Below are 16275 nucleotides of genomic sequence, written 5' to 3' on the forward strand. Positions count from 1 at the left end.
TCCAGGCTTTTGATTGGTTGATTTAGAAGCCGTTGTAATGATTTTTAATTTGAAAAATGATGGATTTTGGCTGCACCACGCGCCTAACATATTTGACACATGAAGTTGTGGGAAAGGAAACGTCATTCATTAGACATTACGATAAGATACCGTAGTAGATAAGGTACATTACGATAATAATTTTCGTTCCACATCCACATGTAGTGTTTATGTTAATTTATACAAGTGACTATTTATCAAAGTTCAGTATATTTAAAAAATGGCGTTTAGACCTTTAACAGAAGCGGAATGTGGCCAAGCAAATCCTTTGTCCAAATTGACTTCTCATATTACCCGAGATCATACATTTTCTGATAATCATGGGCAAGTTTTTCAAAGTAGTTCAGACCAATTGGTCGAGCAATTTCTCCAAGAATCAAGAGCTGTACCTCAGACGTATAGAATGGACGGTATTATGATATTAATAGAATTTAAACAACTTCCTATTTTACATTGATTTAATTATAGATTTGATGAGGGAAATGCATGAAATAGAATCTCAAAGGTCAGCTTTACCTCCCATCCCTGCTTCAACAGTCAAAGATCAACTACATGACAATGCTTGGGCTCTTCAATATATTGAAGATGGAAAAAGATTTAATGTAAGCTAATTTGTATTAAATTTATTAACGATCATTTATTGAATTTATAACATTGCTAATAAAAAATTGAGGATGTGAATCCTTTTGATTTGAATATTTTCAGGATGTTTATAATAATGAAAATGTGTGGGCCGAGATTATTTCACAGGAACAAAGAGAATATGGTATTGAAGCTATAGCAAATACCTGGAATAATGAAATTCTAAATAACCCTGCAGAGCAAATAAACTCGTTTCTACCAGAAGAAGCTCTAGAAGATATAGGTGAAAATTCACAGTATGTTTATTCAAAGGTAAATTTGATATAGGAAGTATTTTTTTTATTAAAAATATTTTTACTAAAAAATTCAATTAAGTATAAATTTAACATTTAGTTCATGAGATTCATGAAGGAAGAAGGTAATGGCACTATGGAAGAAGGAAAACTGACCGAGCAAGAAGCTGCGGATTGGACTAAAGAATATTTTGAAGCAGAAGGACAAGAAAAGAGCCCTGCAGCTGTAGCTCAAAAGTGGTCAGAGGAACACCAGCAAGCACAGTCTTCCAAAGGTTATTGTTAGAGTTACTTTTTTAACCTAGAAATTGGAGGTTGTTATTTATTTTACAGATGACGAGTTTAATTCGGAATTTTGGAATAAATTACAGGAGGAATTTAAAAAAGTTTCAGAAGCAGATGTAGATCCAGCACAACCATGGATAGATGAATTCAATTCATATTATAATACAAATACAAAGGTAAATTGGAAATTTTGGAAACAAATCACACTAAATAATTTTTTTTATTCAAATAATTGAGTTAAATACCTTACCTCCTGGACAACTGTCCTCTATTCTTTTCGATGTTTTTCTTTCCTTTGCCAATTTTGGACACCTATTTCTTGGTGGTGAAGCTTGAATGCATGAATGGGCAGAAGAAGCTCCATAACTGTAGTGAAGGCAGTTCTTCCAGTAACTGGATGCCAGGAAGACAATATCCCCCTTTTTGGGCTTGATTATTTAGTTGGAAAATGGTCTCACAGCATAGCGGAAAACTTTCAGAAACTTTTATTTTTTTATTATTTATTGTTGTCTAAACACTTTGTATTAATAATTTGTTTATAAACACCTTATTTGGATATGAAACATTAATTTCTGAATCAAAAAAGAGATTTTATCATTGTTTTATGACTTTTTATCTTTTCTAATATTTTTTTAATTTCTCTTAATTCCACAGATGTCTTCTAGTGATTGTTGATTTGTCATGTACATTCATAGCTGTATTAAATCATTAACTTACTTTTTTTAAGGAGTATGAATTCAGTGACGAAAATCCCATGCTGGAAATACCAAAACCTTTAGAAAAAGGTAAAGAATTTTTAGATCTAGGAGATTTTCCAAGTGCCGTATTGTGTTTTGAAGCAGCAGTAAAACAAGAGCCCGAAAATGTCGAGGCTTGGCTTTTACTTGGTACGACACAAGCAGAGAATGAACAGGTAAAGAAGAATATAAAACAGATTTGAATAATTATAAAATATGAAGATTACATTAAATCAAACATGAAAATTACAAAATTTTTCAACAAAGCTTTTTTTCAATTGCCGTAAACCATATTATATAAATATGGCCCTCAATACTTTTTCTGTGTTATATATTAAAAGTTGATTTCGAAGATGGAAATTTTCATAACAAATTACACATAATAAATCATAATTACCAAAATTAAACTTTACATAAAACTATCGTATTATCAAAAATGGTTGTCGAATTGTGTCGGAAAAAATTACCAATAAAATTGTTAACTCCAATTTATCCTATTATGATGTATTTATATATATTTTTGTAGGATCCAAATGCAATATCAGCTCTTAATAAGTGCCTCCAACTAGAACCAACAAATTTAAAGGCTCTAATGGCATTAGCTGTCAGTTATACGAACGAAAGTTACTACAATCAAGCCTGTCAGATGTTACTCAATTGGTTGAAATACAATTCAAAATATCAAGAATTAATACCGCCGAATTTTAAGTTATCTGGGCAAGTTACAAGTTTGTTAGTTCAGTAAGTGATTGGTGCAGGGTTGCATGTGCTGCGGAAAAAATTTTTATTTCTAGAATAATATGAGGCACTTTGGTTAACTTTTCTTCTACTATTGGTTATTGTGAAAAAAACTAGAATATAATAATTGAAATGGTTTAAGTATACGAAACTTTTTTAGTAACAGTGAATTCACCATTCACCACCATATATAATGAAAGATTAACTAAAGACATTTATAGTTACACAATCAAAATTTTATTCATCTTTTCCTATTATGCAATTATAACTCCAATTATATATTTAACTTTCGAAACTTTATTTTTAGAAATTTTACAAAATATTTAATGAACTTGATTAATGTCAATGGTCGAATTAACAAAATTTATGAAATTTCATTCGGATTTTTCTAGATGTCACTCTCCAGTTGAACATTCATAAATAAATAACTATCTTGAATGTAATTATCATACCGTGTTATGTCATTTCGGATGATGATGAAAATCCAATCTTATATTTTTTTTCTCGAAATCCTCTAAAGGAAATTAAAATATATAAAAATCAATACACATTTTGTACATTGCTTTTTATGACTCTAACAATGTGCTTGGCTTTGAGACTCTTTTGTATACTAACTTTCACAAAGCTGGAATTTCTGCTTAATTTTTTTCTTTTATATGTCGTATGGCCCATAATTGTAAAAGTGATGTTCAAAATTGTCAGAAACTAAATTAATTCATTCACAATTTTTACTATATTGTTGTCAAAAATTGACGATGTAATGCTAACCCTCCAGTTCGAAAAGTATTGTAATAATAAAATTGTACAATGAATTCTTTGTCTTGTCTCATTTTTGTTGTATATGAACAGCAAATATAAAGAATAATATCACCCCAAATTTACTAAAATGTACTTTGATTTTAGCACTTGAGTGTAGATAAGTAGAGGACAATTTAGAATACATTCTGAGGTGTTATAGAATTTCACGAATGCAGTGAGAGGTCAACAACAAACTGATTTCTTCAAAAACTCGAATGTTAGAATGAACAAATCGGAAGTGACTACTGTGCCACAATACGTGAACAAAGAAATATTCAAAATGTTTGAAGAACAAACGTAACAAGTCGAATGGCATATTATATCCCCCATCCATGGAGAAAAAAAGAATTCAAGGAATTACTTTTTTGTGTAAACTTACCAGTCCAGGAAGATAAGAAGCCAAAACAACAAGATTGTTGTGATTAATAAAAAGAAAGTTTATTAGTGCTCACAAATTGAAGAGACTATTGATAGAATAGCAAAAAAAAGCAATGAGAAAAAAACTATAGATGTTAACGAGAAGCTGATTTTTTTTAATCAAAGCTATTGATATAATAATATTCTGAATGTTAATCTAGTAACAGCAAAATGCAGTAAAACAATATTTATAGTAGGAGTGTATTCCTATTATATATAGGTTTATATGCATACCATTTAATTTCATAGCCTTGTAATTTCTCTCCACTTTTTTTGGTTCCTTGCTTTTTCTCTTCAGCTCTGGATGTTTTTCTCTTCACTACTTTCCTCCATCATCTTTTTGTCTACCTTTTTTCCTCTTGCCCTCTGGTATCTTCAATGCAACTCGCTTCAAGAATCTGTCTTCGTCTATTCGTCCTAAGCGATTTATCAATTGCAATATTTTTGTCTTTATAAATGCGATGATTGGTGCCCCATTGAAAAGTGTATGAATATCATGGTTTGATCTTCTCTCTCATATATCCAATCTCTGTTTGGTTTTGTCATTACCCAAGTTTCGAAGGCGTATATCAGGGTGGGTCTCAACATTGTCTTATAAATTATGTGTTTTCCCATTACCATACATAAAATATTTACAATATTGTTAAAAATTTCAGTATCAATACTATATAATAAAATATAATGCTCAGATTGTCTTCAGTCGATCACCAATTCAGTTTATTTCACTTTCAGTGGACTCCTGCCTTATATTTACTTTTTGATGATTCTACAATTAGTTATAGTTCCAGAAACATATTTTAAGTACTTCAAGGTGGGATTTGTTAGGAACCGTGGAAGCGGAAAAGTTGCAGTCCACATTATTAGCAGAGCCTGAGTTTGCTCTGTAGCATTCAAACATTTTTCTCTTCTTATACATGAAATTTATCTTTTGACACAAAAATAAAAAATAATGCATATTAATTTCAATAACGCCGAAATAACTTGAGAAAAAGCTCCAACCACCATAAAGCTGTTTAATAAAAAATCGTTTGTTTACGGTGCAAAATTTGACTTAGTGCTGAAATGGTCTATATCATTTTTATAATTATGGGCACATAATAAAATGGTACAATAATAATTGCAACATATTGACAAAAATTAATTTTTAAACATTCCTAGCATAATATATTTATAACACATTTAGAAACATGTGCAAATAAACTAAGAATCTATTTGTATAAGGCTGTGGTCAATAGCTTGAATGTTTTTTGGGCTATTGGGTCCCTTTATCGAGAATAACTGTTTATACTTGACGTTTCGTCAACTAATACAGTTTACATCTTCAGAATTTGTTTGCTGCAACTGCCTCAGTTGGCAAAACGTTAAATAGAAATAGTTATTTTCGTCGACGGGGTCTCATAACTCAAGAAACATTCATTTATGTAATTATGATACTAAATTAATATTAACTTTTATTGTTTTATAAATTTAGAACGGATCATAAGGCAATTCAAGATTTATACATTAAGGCAGCGCAAAGGAATCCGCAACATGTGGATTATGAAGTTCAGTGCGGATTAGGTGTTTTATTTAATTTAACTAGTGAATATAATAAAGCCGCAGACTGCTTTACAGCGGCGCTTTCAGTTAAACCCGACGTAAGTATACATATATATAATATATATATATATATATATATATATATATATATATATATATATATATATATATATATATATATAACTACTACAAAGATATTTTTTTAAACCTATGTCGGTTGATTAAACTTTTTCTTATTATAACCGTTAAATACAGCTTCACCCTCAAACATAATCCAGATTTAATACAAAACGTACGTGCACAACGGCGTCTTTTATTATTGGGGATATTGATTAATAAATGGTAAAGTCGATTTAACACTTGCCTGTATTCCGGTTGCAACACTGAATGCAGGTACTTTTGTGAAACTTCTCGTCGAAAGGGAATTTTATAATCTGTCTTTTGCCTTGGAATTACTGACCATGGAGTTGTTCCACAACCACAACGGTGCCGCTGATATATGGAGGAGGAAAAAATTGCAATACCTAATGACGTCAAAAGGTTTAAGCCAAAGGGCAGATAGATGTCAAGTAGGACACGACCTATGTGCTTAACTGTCCTTGGCCACACACTATTATCAATACTTTTAAAGAAATTATAAATTCTTTAAGTCATTTGTGTTAGAATTTACCCTGCTGTAGGTCTAGATTAATTGATTTAGTGGAAGCACATGACAGTGCAGAATTGCTAGTGACCTGTAAGTTTATTGTAGACAATTATCACTAGTAGTGACTTATAATTTCCTCAGTTGCATATATGATTTAGATATATATGAATATTGCAGGATGCTAGACTTTGGAATAGACTTGGCGCTACTCTAGCTAATGGGATGCGACCAGAAGAAGCAGTAGATGCTTACCACCATGCACTCAATTTATCTCCTGGTTTTATTAGGGCGAGATACAATGTAGGAATTACTTGTATAAATTTAAATGCATATAGGTATGCTATTTTCGTAATATTTCTAATTTTATTTAATTCTAACTAATTTATGAATTGAATTGATATATTTTTTTGTAGGGAAGCTGCCGAGCACTTTTTAACTGCTCTAAATCAGCAAGCGAGGGGAAAGGATGTGATGAACTCAGGTTCTATGTCGCAAATGTCGGATACCATATGGTCAACTTTACGTATGTGCGTTTCGTTGATGAATAGAGGGGACCTCAAACCTTTTGTCGATAAAAGAGATTTGAAAGAATTGAATAAAGCGTTCGGGATAGACTGAGAGCGTTTCACTGTAGTTTGAAGGTTTAAGTATAAAAGAAAAAATAATAATGAAAACTTGTTATTTTTTTATGAATATATTGGTGGCATACTCCCTAAGTTTGAAATATATTATTGTTAAACACGCCTTTGTATTATTATTTATCTTCCTAACGTCAATTTATTTACTAGTTTAAATATATATTTTTTACAGTTTCAGTTTAGACAGTGTAATAGTAAGATAGGCTAGTATAGTCTTACCTCAAAAAAACAAGATTCTTCTTTTTAACGCAATTATAACAACGAGAGACGTTATTCTAGTATATCTCAGGTCAGTAAAGTAGCATCCAAAACTGCTGGTATCACGCGGTCATCAGATAAAGGCTATCTGAATGTTTTAAGATCCAAAAGAGTCTTAGGTGTACATGAAGCTTCTTAGGAAGATGTTAATTTCGATAGTTGAACCTCTTTTCATGAAGTGGAACCATATGGCGCCTTTATATGAAAATTGTATCAGGATAGAAAGTTCTTAAAGTCTTCTTCTTTTGGACCTTATGATAGTATTCAAAGTTATGAAGAAGGCATATATCCTAATGAATTACAAGCTGAAGTAACTGGTAGTTTCTCTTTCTCTTTAGACTTCTGTGGAGGATACCAAAAATATTAAATATTTAGATTTAGGGTCGTTATTATGAAGTCCGGTTGACCGAAGTTTGAGATTCAAGGTGAGTTTACGTATTATAAACGTTAGCCAGGGGTCGAACAGATGGTTAACTGTCAGACCTAGCTCCAGATGATCATCATCCAGCCATTGCTTGCGCACCCCTGTTACTCAGGCAAGGGAATACAAAAACCCAAGTTAAGTAAAGTCCATTTATCGTACCAATTATACAAAAACAACAAGTGTAATCAGTAGATTTCACTGCCATGTAAATGTTCTAAATATATTGTTATCAATTTATATTGTAACTGTAGGATAAAGAACTTTTATATTATTTAGCATCCCTATGCGGTTTCCCAATTTTTAGTAAAATTCATTTCAAATTTACAGGATATTTAATATTCATTATACATTTCTATAAATAAGAAAATTTGTCGCAATTTTTTCGAAATTTTTAATTCGAAGAAATAAAACACCGAATTCTAAATCTGATTTTGTTTTTTCAATTATTATTATTCATATTAAATAAAAGACTCATACACACATTCTACTTTCTGATTCACCCATAACGAGGTTATTACTTCCATATAGACTAATTTATAGATATATTTGTGTAAAAGTATAGAAAAGAATTTTTCTCTTCAATGTATCAATCACATTTATCAGTAAAAATCGGTTTTTTAAATCTTAAAATCTGTTGTTGTTTTTTTGTATGTACATTAATTCTTTTCTGGTGCAGCTTCATCGTTTTTTTTGCGTTTTTGTGCTGCAATCTCCTTCTCCAATCTATTCTGCAGATGCGTGTATAATTTATTGGTATCTTCTATATTACTCTAAAACAAAAAAGTCATTGTTAAGTATGTCAACTGTTTGGTTATAATTAATAGTAATCAAACCTCCACAGATAACTGGGTTTAATAATTGTGAACACAAACATTTAGTTTACTAAAGTACAAAAGGTTAAACAGAAATGAACAAATAATTTTAGGGAGTTGAAAAACTAGTGGAGATAGGAATCAGTCAAACGCAGAAAAGCTAAGGCCAAAACTACCGTTTGGTTCTGGTCAAAATTTGTTATAGCCCAGTTACTGGAGGCTACAGGTACAAGTTAAAATTTTTTACAAGTACTTTAAAATAGGCTAATTGTTATAAAAAAACTACAGAGGTCTATCAATTTCTCAAAGACATAAAACAATTTGGAGAATCATTTTGATTTTCAAAATTTCCCGTCTGTGATGGAGATAGAAGAAAAAAAAATACTATGTTGTAGGGTATTTTTCTCGATAAAAAGGCCCCCTACACCTTTTTTGTAAAACCTATAATTTTCTCAGACAAAAATTTAGAAAGTATTAATGCATTATGCGCGCAAGAGACTTTTCCTGAAACTTTTTGTTGAGAGTTGACAGAAACCTCACCACTTATGGTACCCTCGGAGTCTTCAGGAGTAGTTTTAGTAGGTTAGGGGGTTTTGTGCCCATTAAGACTTTTAATCAGTTTGCTTGAAACTCTATACAAGGTGTGAGGTGACTACATTAGTATAAAATTACCTCATTTTCTAATAAAATCGTATCAACTTTTATGATGTAACATATTAAACTTACCATAACTAAGAAAACTTTAATTTCTCCATTTACATCCACCGCAGTTATTCTAATACTTTTTTCGCTCGCCTTATCTACAACCATTTCTGGCCAAATCTAATAAGAAAAATTTAAATTTTCAATGCATTTTGAGATTATTAGAGAATTAATAAACGCACCTTTGTATTTAAAACGACTCTCAAACTTCCGAATGTTCTGAAAACCAACCTACTTCCCAAATAACCCAGGCTGTAATCCCCGCATAAATCATTGAGTCTTAATGTACCCCTCCCCAGTTCTAACCAATTACTAGAAACCTTATTGAAGGAAAATAATTTGCAAGAAATATTTAAAATATTTGTTTCATTTTCCTCGCCGGTTATAACTTCAACTTCTTCATATTTCCTCTTAACAGCTCTAGATTCCTCATATTCTTTAGCAGATTCGCTCAAGGATTTTGTGTCTTTATCTTTTGTGAGAGAATCTCCTCGATCTACTGTAAAAATAAACTTGAAGTATATAAATGAAAAATATTGTGAGTGATTACCTTTTAATTCAGTTTTAATAGCACTACTAAATAACATATTAGAAGTACCATTGGACTCTACACTTGTAGATGCCTTTAGTTCTTGATTTTCTGCAGCAATTACTCTTTCTTTCAAGTTTTCACCAAATACAAACGAACTACTTGATACTTTGGGATCGAGGGATTGTGTTTTTGAATCTGCAACTTGATAATTAATAACATAAATGTATATCATTAAAAATCTTACCATTGTGTATTGTTTTGTCAGGTACTACCAAAGGCACAAACTTCAGCATTTCTCCATTAACTTTCGTATCACTATTTTCAATTTGTTCACTATTATTGACCTTAACACTAGAGTTTTTAGAAAAGGGATTAAGCAAACTGGGTTTTAATATAGGGGGAGTAACATTATTACTGTTAATATTAAATTGCGGTGGTTTCAGAATCCCTCTTGATACTTTATTTTGAGAGGATGCAAAAGGATTTGAACTTAATAACGAAGGTTTTAACGACGGGCTACACATTTTGAATTCCCCATCTTTTAACTTTTGCATGTTCTTGTCGTTTTCTTCAGTTTCTGAAATTATTAAAAAACTGTTAAAATACCTATAATCTCTATCAAATTATTCACCAGATGTAATTATACATTTAAATTTACCTTTATCGTTAGATTCTTCAGGTCCATCTATCTTCATTATAATGGGAGGTTGCAATACTCCTGGTCTCCGATTATCTTCGGTAGAATCTAAAAAAATTATTTAAATAATGCAAATTTTTGTTTATTAATGAAAAAATATTAAACATTATATTACTGTACTCTTAATAATGATTTCATGTTTTTAAACAACATACTTTTATGCGAATCCTCCATTTTTACGTATTACCAATAAATAAATAATACCTTCACGCAAGTGTTGCCAACTAAAAAATCCGTCAAAAGTGTCATTTCAATTGATTGTACCAGAAAATATTGACCGTTGTTAATATTATAACACTTTAGATTTATAATATGTTCATAATTTAAATCACAATATCAAATTCTATTTTTTTGTCAACAGAATATAATTATATAAACAAAACTTACCAAATGGTTACTGGTTAGTTAGTAATATTCTTGGAAGTTTAATCACTCGAAAAATTTAACTTTTTTGATACGTCTACTGATTAAACAAAAAACAATATAAACAAAAGCGATTCAAAAAGATGAATTCGAAAGATTGATATTTTTATATAAATTTTATATAAAAAGTCCCCTCATCGTGCTAATATTGAGCATTTATTATCTTTATAATTAACAAAGCGTATAATGTCGGTGTCCCATATATTTGATTTACGAGGTAAAAAATGTTTTGCGTGACTCGTGTATCCATTTTGTCAGTCTCCAGTTTAACAAAACTCAATTTTTCTTACGTTGGATGGATTATTAATAATTTTCAGTTGAAAATACGCGCCAAAATTTTTGACCAATAGGATCGTCGTCGGGAATACCTAAAGCCGGTGTCTCATGCATCAGATTTCCAATATTTATATATAACAGGGTTCCCAGCTTAAGGGTTTTTCCCGCTAATTTAGGGAGAATAATGTGGGATGGAATGTTTTTAGGGATATTTTTTTAACTTCAAAGTAAAATAAAGGCCTGGGAAATTATTTAAGTCAATATATATGATTTTAAAAAACCAGAATCTTACGAAAATGATTTGTTAATTGAATTTTTCGATTATTTATGAATATAGAATTTAAAAACTGATGTTGCTGAATGAAATTATTTATTTATATTTGAAATTTATTACTTGTTTAATGGTATTTTTAATCTCATTTACTTGAAACTATTCAACTATTTATTTTATAAAAAATAAAAGTTTTATTAGAATGAATCTATAGTAATTGTGGGTATTTTAGGGGTTTTAGGGAGATGAATTTTTGAGTGTTGGGAACACTGGTTTACAACTACATAATATTATTATACATAATTTTTAACATGTGGAATGGGTTATGTCGTGCTGCAATATTAACCAAAATTTAATTTGTTTTTATAAATTAGAATATTTTAAAGAATAATTTGAATTAGTTTATATTTTAAGCTATGACTAAACGAAAAAATGATAGTAGTAGTGATAACTGCGAGGTTAAATCTACAAAGAAATCTAATTCAATAAATCAGTCCTACATTCAAACAGCAAATTTAATGTCTAAAACAAAGCTATTTGATAGGGGTTTAAGCTTGAACCCGAATGGGATATTACCAAATATTAAAGTGGAAAATCCTTCTGAACGTAGTGAAAGCGAAGAAGTTTCTCCAAAACCTAAAAAAAAGTCTAAATCAAAAAACAAACAGATAGATAATACTGTTATAAGTGATAATGAAAGAGAGTCCACTATAGCATTATTACTAAACGAGACTAAAGAAAAGGTTTTGAAAAATAAATCGAAAAAATCATCAAAACATAAGAATCAAGATTTACAGAATGATGCTGTTTCTATGAAAGTATTAGCCAATATTAAAAGTGAAATCGAAGAAGAATATTCTGTAGATTCTAATGAAGCACAAAATGTTGATACTAATGAGGAATACCTAAACGGAAATTATGGAGTGACTTACATTAATCAGGAACAGGAAGATGAAAACAGTGAGTATATAGAAATTTGATTAAAATAAAAGTTAGTTTTTTTTATTTGAACATTTATACCTAACAATAATATGTTATTTTTTTCAAATTTAAAAAAACACTTAGTACAATTGTATGAATCGGTTTTATCCACATTTTACTGAAACAGAAGTAACCTTTTGCCTTTGGTTGTATGTAAGGACCCATATAATTTAAATTGAATGAACCTATGTGTTGCAGTGATTACAGGCCAAATCACAGTTATTTAATGCAAATTACCATAAGGACTCCTCACCTAGTATAGTGAAAATAAAATATTTATAGTTATATAATTTGACTTATGTCTGATCCTAATTTAATTAGTAATTATGTAATTGGAATTTTGGAATTGGTAAATCTTCTACAAGGTTGAAATGCAAAACGAGTTTGTAGCAAATTGCCAAATAATGTTAATTCTTGCCTAAAAGAGCCAAATATTTTTCCATGTTCTCTTATACTACAAATAATGAGGGAACTGCTCTGTCAGCATTTACAACAATATTATTTTATAATTATGTCATCATCTCCATATGACTCATACCAATGGTTCTAAAGCAGTTTTAACAGATTACTAAAAACAACAACTAACAGTAATAAACTAATACCTAGTTAAATGTTTTTTTTTTTGTAGTTGTGTCTTCGGTGGAAAAAAAAATTCATCTATTACAGGATATCAGGCTCATTCCAGTAAAGGTAAATATTACTCTTATCATCATCAGTAGTAACGGTTGGATATTTTATGGGGCAACATCTAAAACAAATTTTAAGCCTTAAAAATGTGTGTGGGAATTATTTTTAGCTGAGAAAAAATCGTACACTACCTTACTGGAGAATAAAACCATTCCCTCCCTTGGTAGGGGTCTTTATTAATACTAATTAGGATGAAGTTCACAGACAGGTTCGAATGTGATGATGGAACAGGAGCAGCATTTTTTCTGTTTACTATGTTGGAGCATTATCAATAAAACAATGCTTGGTGGTGCTATGGTGCCTTATAAATTCAGTTCAAACTGTTGCTATAGTGACAGACTCAAAATCAGTCTTACAAGCTATTGAAGGGTCTCAAAGAAATATTTCTAATCAGGAACTCATTTTTGGAATAAAAAACTTATAGGGTAAAAAGTCATAGGTAATGAGAAGGTAGATCATGAAATAAAAGAAATTAGAAGAGTACAGATGAAGAGAAGCTTACAGTAACCTCAGCTAAATATGGTAAATGTATCATACAAAAAGTTTTCATAGGAAGTTGGCTACTGTGGACCAAAAAAACATTCCAAACTTTACATGGTTCATTCTGTTAGTTAGTAGACAATTTGTGTGAACGGGAATTTTGACATCAGAGGTGTGATAAAGCTCTGTAAATTATAGGTGATGCCATATTTCAATGATACTTTGTTTGTCTTATCATTTTCTTCGAACTTTTTCGATTTTCCATTATAGTGGTGAGATCTCTTTTTTGTTCTACTTTTGGATTTTCCATAATCTACTTTGTTTATATTGTGTCTGGTGTTGTTTTGATTGACTATTGACCTTTTCTGTTTGATTTTTTCACTTGACATGTACTGTGAAAATTCTTCTAATAATTAACTAGCAAAATATTCGCTTTTAATAGTTGTAGTTTTATTCCGGTGAACCTTCATAAACTGGGTAATCTACAGTCACCATCGATCATATTTTTCTATACAAAAATCCAACTAAAATCTTATAAATAGTGTACTTGATTAAATTTAATATATTTTTAGGACCTAACTGCCCAGGAGCAGCTCAATGAATTATACCCCAAATTAAGGAAAATTGATTTACATACTAAAATGAAAGTGAAAGATTCAGTTGATGTTTATTTACTGCATGTGCCTAAAAGTGTGAATCCAGAAAACTTATTGAATTCAGAAATAAATCTGGAAGAGAGCTGTAGGGTTAACATAGATGGTGACAGTTATACAATTAAACCGACATCCAACGTACCCGACCCAACTCTTTTGTTGAATAATAAGACAGAAATACTACATTTCAAAAAAAATCTTGTATTGGAAAAATATATAAAGGCTAATAAAGAACCTAAGATACCATCGAAGGAAAAATTTATAGTGCCTCTACCGAGTCACTTGAAAAACCGTCATCCGTTGTTTGGGTCTAATTATGAAGATAGAATACAATTAGATGAAACAATTGAGGAGAAACTAGATGAAGCATTGAAGAATTTACTAAAACCTTCCAAGAGCAAAAAACATAAGAAAGTCGAAAAAGCAAGTAACGCTATGGGTCATAGTACACTATTACCAGATGTTTCGCTAACTAATGATTTTAGTTTTGATTTGAGTTCCATTTCATCAACAAAGAAGACAAAGAAGATCAAACAGGAAAACGATGATTATTCCTTTATTGCTGATCTTTTTAAAACCGAAGATCAGAAACAGAAAAAACAGAAAATTAGTAAAAACAAAAAAGATATAGCGCACAGCGAAGAAGTAAATGATGAAATAAAAGTATTTAAAAGGAAGTTAGAGCCACTGGACTCTAGTCCAAAGAAAAAGAAAAAGAAAAAATAAAATGTTTTTTAACGTTTTTTCAATTGCATATATATTTTTAAAAAGAGAATTCATTGTTATTTTCACCTTGAGTTAAATTGCTATAGGGAAGATGGTATCGGTACTATCAGCTCTAAGATAATAAAATTTTTCTAATTTTTACATATAAATTCAAATTCATTGAGGTAACTAGTTATGAAAAGTGAAATATCTACAAAATATATTGACTACTGACATAAATTAAAACGAGTTGAATCTCCGCACACCCAATTATTAGTTGGAAAAATTGAGAGTCAGTAGTTTCAGTTTAATTGTGCAAATTAGAAGGGAATCACCATAAAGGTTAAGGTTAAACCATACACTTACATGAACTGCTACTTTTTCTATTCTCCCGCCAAAAAGAAAAGTGACAAAATATGTACTAGGACTAAAATCAATCTGTGGAGATGTTCAATTTGGTTATTTTTTTATTTCAATTCCATTCATTCATGAATTTCAATTCATCCATTCCTATTTTTATCGCATTTCAATTAGTAACAAAAAAAAATAAAAATATTTTTTAATTTTTTTTTTATAGGAATCAATAAAGAATAGACCATGGTCTATTCTAAAAAACTGAAGAATCATATTTTTGGTTAGGTTAGGTGGTAGTATTTGTAATGATTTCTACCTCGTTAAGAGTATTTGTTCGATTTTAAAAAATGTTAAACATTTTTTGATCCCAATTAGTCGCGAACTCAATAAGCGAATCAACACGTACGAGTCGTGTCACATCTCCCAATTTGCACCTAGCCTTAGAATATTGGAACAGACTGAATTTCCTGTGTATCCAGCCAACAAGTTTATATACTAGTTAAACCAAAATAATCAAACTTTTTAGACATTCCTCGTATACATCATTTTACATTTTCGTAATTTCCTGTTGAAAATATTAATATTCTTTTTTATTTCATTGATATAGCTTTGTTTTGTGTCATTAAAATTTTATAAATAATTCAGTAATTTCGATTCCACTGAGCACTCACTACAATCACGATCTTTCCAGTTCCACTTAGTCCAAAACGTTATTATATCAAATCCAAGTGGTATGCCAAAACAGAAAAAATAAAGCGAAAGTTTTAAGAGGTTATGTCATAATTTGTAAGTTATTAAAGTAAAATATTTGGTAGTGCGTTACAAGAATGCTTCAAAAATACTTATAATATCCCAAACCGCATTAAATAATAAAATTGATTCGGGCAGTCGTGATCGTTAGTCATGACGTCATGAGTTACTTTCTCGCCGCGACCACATCGATGGTAGTCGCTATGTGGAACGCCCAAAAGAGTATTTATAACGCCGTGAACGCTTAATGGAATGTACCATAGGAGAACTTATTCGAATTTAAGTTGGTAATTCCGTAGATTCCTGATTGGTCAAATCGCAGACGCACTTTTGACATATATTAAAATTGACAATTTTATAAATTGTAAACAAATAGTGTCTATTTTATTATATGGCGATTCTAATATGGATTGTAGAGGTAAGAAGCAGTCTATCTTATGGTCGCAAAAGTATCCATCTGTAAACAGCAAATTATTGTTCTAATACTCACCAAAATAGCGCTAGTGTAACAAGTGGAAATGATATGAATTTACTAGAGTGTGTTGGATTTGAAAATTC

General features: G+C 30.3%; 3 protein-coding genes across 5 annotated transcripts; 2 read left to right on the forward strand and 1 right to left on the reverse strand.

Annotated features, from left to right (window-relative positions):
• The first annotated feature begins 51 nt into the window (after positions 1–51).
• Positions 52–6817, forward strand: LOC130444530 (peroxisomal targeting signal 1 receptor). 2 transcript variants are annotated; one of them, XM_056779721.1, is made up of 10 exons: positions 52–449; positions 508–641; positions 745–933; positions 1015–1189; positions 1248–1375; positions 1927–2112; positions 2463–2653; positions 5361–5526; positions 6252–6409; positions 6488–6817. In XM_056779721.1, the coding sequence occupies exons 1-10, from the start codon at positions 260–262 to the stop codon at positions 6690–6692; spliced, it is 1722 nt and encodes a 573-aa protein (XP_056635699.1). In that variant the 5' UTR covers positions 52–259; the 3' UTR covers positions 6693–6817. The 2 variants fall into 2 exon arrangements, with proteins under 2 accessions (XP_056635699.1, XP_056635698.1); XM_056779720.1 differs by having other exon boundaries at positions 89–449; positions 2463–2677.
• A 712-nt stretch (positions 6818–7529) lies between these two features.
• LOC130444532 (ran-binding protein 3) lies at positions 7530–10595 on the reverse strand. 2 transcript variants are annotated; one of them, XM_056779722.1, is made up of 8 exons: positions 10525–10595; positions 10293–10361; positions 10099–10185; positions 9685–10017; positions 9459–9635; positions 9091–9407; positions 8933–9028; positions 7530–8164 (listed from the first exon to the last, which is right to left on the reverse strand). In XM_056779722.1, exons 2-8 carry the CDS (start codon positions 10309–10311, stop codon positions 8051–8053), a joined length of 1143 nt encoding a protein of 380 aa, XP_056635700.1. In that variant the 5' UTR covers positions 10312–10361; positions 10525–10595; the 3' UTR covers positions 7530–8050. The 2 variants fall into 2 exon arrangements, with proteins under 2 accessions (XP_056635700.1, XP_056635701.1); XM_056779723.1 differs by lacking the exon at positions 10525–10595 and having other exon boundaries at positions 8025–8164; positions 9091–9404; positions 10293–10372.
• Positions 10596–11362: 767 nt separating this feature from the next.
• Positions 11363–14683, forward strand: LOC130444533 (uncharacterized). Its single transcript, XM_056779725.1, has 3 exons — positions 11363–12067; positions 12717–12778; positions 13828–14683. The coding sequence occupies exons 1-3, from the start codon at positions 11524–11526 to the stop codon at positions 14632–14634; spliced, it is 1413 nt and encodes a 470-aa protein (XP_056635703.1). The 5' UTR covers positions 11363–11523; the 3' UTR covers positions 14635–14683.
• Positions 14684–16275: the final 1592 nt, after the last annotated feature.

Source organism: Diorhabda sublineata, chromosome 5 (genome assembly GCF_026230105.1).
Source record: "Diorhabda sublineata isolate icDioSubl1.1 chromosome 5, icDioSubl1.1, whole genome shotgun sequence".
Lineage (NCBI taxonomy): Eukaryota > Metazoa > Arthropoda > Insecta > Coleoptera > Chrysomelidae > Diorhabda > Diorhabda sublineata.

What these genes read in the sequence shown, in the direction of transcription:
- LOC130444530 (XM_056779720.1), top strand. Translation starts at nt 260, where the DNA reads ATGGCGTTTAGACCTTTAACAGAAGCGGAATGTGGCCAAGCAAATCCT. An exon ending in TCAGACGTATAGAATGGACG is followed by an intron (nt 450 to 507) that starts GTATTATGATAT and finishes ATTTAATTATAG; the next exon opens with ATTTGATGAGGGAAATGCAT. An exon ending in ATTATAATACAAATACAAAG is followed by an intron (nt 1,376 to 1,926) that starts GTAAATTGGAAA and finishes ACTTTTTTTAAG; the next exon opens with GAGTATGAATTCAGTGACGA.
- LOC130444532 (XM_056779722.1), bottom strand. An exon ending in TGAAGAATCTAACGATAAAG is followed by an intron (nt 10,018 to 10,098) that starts GTAAATTTAAAT and finishes TAATAATTTCAG; the next exon opens with AAACTGAAGAAAACGACAAG. An exon ending in TTAAAGTTTTCTTAGTTATG is followed by an intron (nt 8,165 to 8,932) that starts GTAAGTTTAATA and finishes TTTTTGTTTTAG; the next exon opens with AGTAATATAGAAGATACCAA.
- LOC130444533 (XM_056779725.1), top strand. Translation starts at nt 11,524, where the DNA reads ATGACTAAACGAAAAAATGATAGTAGTAGTGATAACTGCGAGGTTAAA. An exon ending in GGAACAGGAAGATGAAAACA is followed by an intron (nt 12,068 to 12,716) that starts GTGAGTATATAG and finishes TTTTTTTTGTAG; the next exon opens with TTGTGTCTTCGGTGGAAAAA. An exon ending in TCAGGCTCATTCCAGTAAAG is followed by an intron (nt 12,779 to 13,827) that starts GTAAATATTACT and finishes ATATATTTTTAG; the next exon opens with GACCTAACTGCCCAGGAGCA.